A 4,241-nucleotide genomic window follows, 5' to 3' on the forward strand; every position below is an offset into this window, starting at 1 on the left:
AGTGGGGATGGAGGAGGATGGGGGGAGAAGGGAGGTCACGGGATGGAATGGGGGGGGACAGGGATTGTGGGGGGACATGGAAGGGATGGGGGGTTATGGGGGGATAGAGGGGTCATGGGGGAACATAGGGTGACAGGGAGGACGTGGGGACTATGGGATCGGGGGTTATAGGGTCTGATATGGGGCCGCCGCTTCCCCAACACCCCACACATCAGTGTGAACCCCATTGGGGCTCAGCCCCCCCCACGGGGCCTCGGACCCCCTGACCCCCCATCGCCCCCCCCCCCCATTTCCAGGGGGTCCGTACGGCGCCGTGGGGGTGGACGCTGCGTTCGAGCAGCTGCTGAGCCGCATCTTCGGGGCCGAGCTGATGCGCAGCTTCAAGGCGCAGCGCCCGGCGGCCTGGGTGGATCTGAGCATCGCCTTCGAGGCACGGAAACGAGCGGCCGCCCCGTCGCGCTGCGGCCCCATCAACGTGTCGCTGCCCTTCTCCTTCATCGACTTCTACCGCAAACAGCGCGGCCACAGCGTGGAGGAGGCGCTGCGGAGGAGCGAGTGAGAGCCGCTCTATGGGGGGGGGCTTGATTTGGGGAGGGGGGGAGTCGCGGGGCAGCCCCCGACGCTGCCCGTCTCGCAGTGTGCCAGGTCTATCCATTGTGTTGTATGGGGAGGATGTTGGGCTGCCAGGTCTACCCATTGGGTTGTATGGGGAGGGTGCTGGGCTGCCAGGTCTACCCATTGGGTTGTATGGGGAGGACACAATCGCCAGGTCTACCCATTGGGTTGTATGGCGAGTATGTTGGGCTGCCAGGTCTACTCATTGGGTTGTATGGGGAGGATGTTTGGGCTGCCAGGTCTACCCATTGTGTTGTATGGGGAGGATGTTGGGCTGCCAGGTCTACCCATTGGGTTGTATGGGGAGAATGTTGGGATGCCAGGTCTGCCCATTGGGTTGTATAGGGAGGATGTTGGGATGCCAGGTCTGCCCATTGGGTTGGATGGGGAGAATGTTGGGATGCCAGGTCTACCCATTGGGTTGTATAGGGAGGATGTTGGGATGCCAGGTCTGCCCATTGGGTTGGATGGGGAGGATGTTGGGCTGCACAGGGGAGCCCCTCAGGCTCTGCCCCACAGCCCCCAACCCCACAGCCCCGCCGTGCCCCCCTGGTGCCAATGGGACCTCAAACCCCCCCTGTGCCCCCGGAGCCCCCCGAGGCGAAGCCCCCCCCCCCGTGGCTGCGCTCCCATCTGGCAGTTTTGATTTGGGGTGGGGGGGGTCGCGGGGCAGCCCCCGACGCTGCCCGTCCCGCAGTGTGAAGCTGGTGAAGTGGTCGTCACAGGGGATGCTGCGGATGTCGGCCGAGGCCATGAACGAGCTGTTCCAGCCCACGGTCAAATGCATCGTCCAGCACATCGGTATGGGGGGGGGGGTCGGACCCGCTGGGCACCGTGTGGGGCTGGGAACGGGCACCCGGCACCACCACGGCCCATAGGGTGGGCACCCGACGTGGGCAGCGCTGAGTGGGGCCCACGTTGTGCCCACATTGTGCCCAGACACCACCCCCCCCGGGCACAGTGTGGGGCTAGTCGGCGCCACAGCAGCACCGGGGGGGTGGGGGGGTTGGCACTGAGTGGACGGGGGTTGCATGTTTGTGGGGGGGGGAGGAGAGGAGAGGGGCGGGAGGTGTGGGCTGGAGGTGGGGGGGGCGGGGGAGGTCTGCTGGAGGGAGCCGGGGATGGGGACAATGACGTGGGGGGACAGATGGAGACAGGGATGGAGGCGGCGGGGTGGGATGAGGGTGAACGGGGAGGGACACATGGGGGACTGGATGAGAGGGATGGGGGGGAGGGCGGGAGGAGGAGTACAGAGGGACGGGATGGGGTCAGGGTGGGATGCCACGGAGGATGGGATTCCCCAGGGGACGTGATGGAGCGGGGGGGGGACGAAACCAGAGGATGGGATGAGGGGGTGGGGGTAAAGGGGTGCAGGGGGTGGGATGCAGGGGGGGACAGGAGTGTGGGGGTCGGGGTGCAGGAGGGCAGCGATGGGGTGCAGGGCAACAGCGGGAGTGGGACAGGACATGGGGTCTGGAATGTCACGAGGTACAGTGGTCGTGGGGGGGTCACGGGCGACGGGGGTGGGATGCCAGGGATTGCGGGAGTTGGGGTGCAGGGGTCAGGAAGTGCAGGGGAATGGCAGGGAATGGGATGTAGGGGCTGGACCGGGGGACGCGATGGAGGGTGGGATGCAGAGGATGGGATGGGGGTAAAGGTTGCAGGGGGATGGATCCAGGGACAGCTAAGTGCGGGGGGGTCCGGGGGTGCAGCAGGACAGGGAGAGGAGTGGCGTAGTGGGGGTTCAAGGAGGCAGGGGACGGGGTTGTAGGGCACCAGGGGAATGGGGTGAGGAGGGATGGGACGTAAGCAGGCTTCGGGCTGGAGGGGTGGGATGCAGAGGGATGGATGTGGGTGGATGGGGGTCAAGGGCTGCGGGGACAGGATGGGGGGTGGGCCCCGGGGGGTGCAGGAGGACAGTGGTGTGGGGAACTCGCAGTGGGACGGGGGTGTAGGGGCACAGGGGGACGTGGACGGAGGGGGGTGGGACACAGAGCCCGGTGCAGCCGTTGACCCCCGATCCCCCCCCGCCCCTTAGAGTCGCTCCTGCAGCGCCCCGAGGTTCGCGGGGTGAAGTTCCTGTTCCTGGTCGGGGGTTTCGCGGACTCTCCCGTCCTGCAGCGCTCGGTTCGGGCGGCGCTGGGCTCCCGGTGCCGCCTGCTGGTCCCGCACGACGCGGCGCTCAGCACCCTCAAGGGCGCCGTGCTCTTCGGCCTCGACCCCGGCACGGTCCGTGTCCGCCGCTCCCCGCTCACCTTCGGCGTCGGGGTCCTCAATAAGTTCATCGACGGGAAACACCCGGAGCACAAACTGCTGCTCAAGGACGGACGGCGCTGGTGCAGCGACGTGTTCGACAAGTTCGTGGCCGCGGAGCAGTCGGTGGCGCTGGGGGAGGTGGTGCAGCGCAGCTACTGCCCCGCACGCACCGGGCAGCGCAGAACCGTCATCGATATCTACTGCTGCGACCGGGACGATGTGACGTTCGTCACCGAACCCGGAGTCACCAAGTGCGGCACCGTCAGCCTGGAGCTGCCCGAGCTGCCCGGGGGGGACGGGGGGCGCAGGGAGATCCGAGCCGCGATGCAGTTCGGGGACACGGAGATCAAAGTGACGGCGGTGGATGTGAGCAGCGCCAGAACCGTGCGGGCCACCATAGACTTCCTGACACCGTGAGGGGGAGGGGGGCGAGGGGAGGGGGTGGAACGGGAATCTATCTATTGGGTTGTATGGGGAGGAAGTTGGGCTGCCAGGTCTACCCATTGGGTTGTATTGAGGACTCTGAGCTGCCAGGTCTACCCATTATATTGTATGGGGAGGACACAGCTGCCAGGTCTACCCATTGGGTTGTATAGGGAAGACATAGCTGCCAGGTCTACCCATTGGGTTGTATGGGGAGGATACTGAGCTGCCAGGTCTACCCATTATATTGTATGGGGAAGACACAGCTGCCAGGTCTACCCATTGGGTTGTATGGAGAAGACATAGCCGCCAGGTCTACCCTTTGTGTTGTATGGGGAGGACACAACTGCCAGATCTACCCACTGTATTGAATGGGGAGGATGTTGGGCTGCCAGGTCTACCCATTGTGTTGTATGGGGAAGACATAGCTGCCAGGTCTACCCGTTGGGATGTGCGCAGCGCCAGAACCATGCGGGCAACCATCGAGAGCCGATGAGGGCAGCGGGGCGGGGGGAGGGGGCGGAACGGGGCGGGGAAGGGGATGGGCGACCCTCGGTGATCCGTGGGGTTGCAGGGTGAGAGCAGAACCGCGCAGCACCGTTTGATGCTCCATAGCTCCGGGTTCTACAACAGCTCTGGGTTCCACACCTCACAGCCCCACATCTGGGTTCCACACCCCCCCATTCCACACTTACAGCCCCACATCTCTGTGTTTCCCACCCCGCAGCCCCCATCTCCATGGGGCTTAATGGACGCTGAGCCCCGGCCCGTTTCCAGCTGCCGTTCATTATTTCCCTTCCCCGAGCTCTCTGTTCCGTAGCCAATCCCACACGTCCCCCAGCTGTGTATATATCTCTATGTATTTATATATGTATAGGCACATCCAGCCTCCTGCTGCTTTCCCAACCCAACGCTTCTGCTCCGTGCATTGGGGGGGTCGGGAAGGG

At 65.0% G+C, this 4,241-nt stretch overlaps 1 protein-coding gene across 1 annotated transcript; it reads left to right on the plus strand.

The window, feature by feature from the left end:
- Positions 1–220: 220 nt before the first annotated feature.
- On the plus strand, positions 221–4,241 carry LOC107307888 (heat shock 70 kDa protein 12B-like; the record flags this gene model as incomplete). Its single annotated transcript, XM_015851383.2, has 3 exons — positions 221–555; positions 1,313–1,416; positions 2,654–4,241. Coding segments are annotated over 3 exons (1,074 nt in total), but the record flags the coding sequence as incomplete, so codon positions are not given.

Source organism: Coturnix japonica, unplaced genomic scaffold, assembly GCF_001577835.2.
Source record: "Coturnix japonica isolate 7356 unplaced genomic scaffold, Coturnix japonica 2.1 chrUnrandom1468, whole genome shotgun sequence".
In the NCBI taxonomy this organism is placed as follows: Eukaryota; Metazoa; Chordata; class Aves; order Galliformes; family Phasianidae; genus Coturnix; species Coturnix japonica.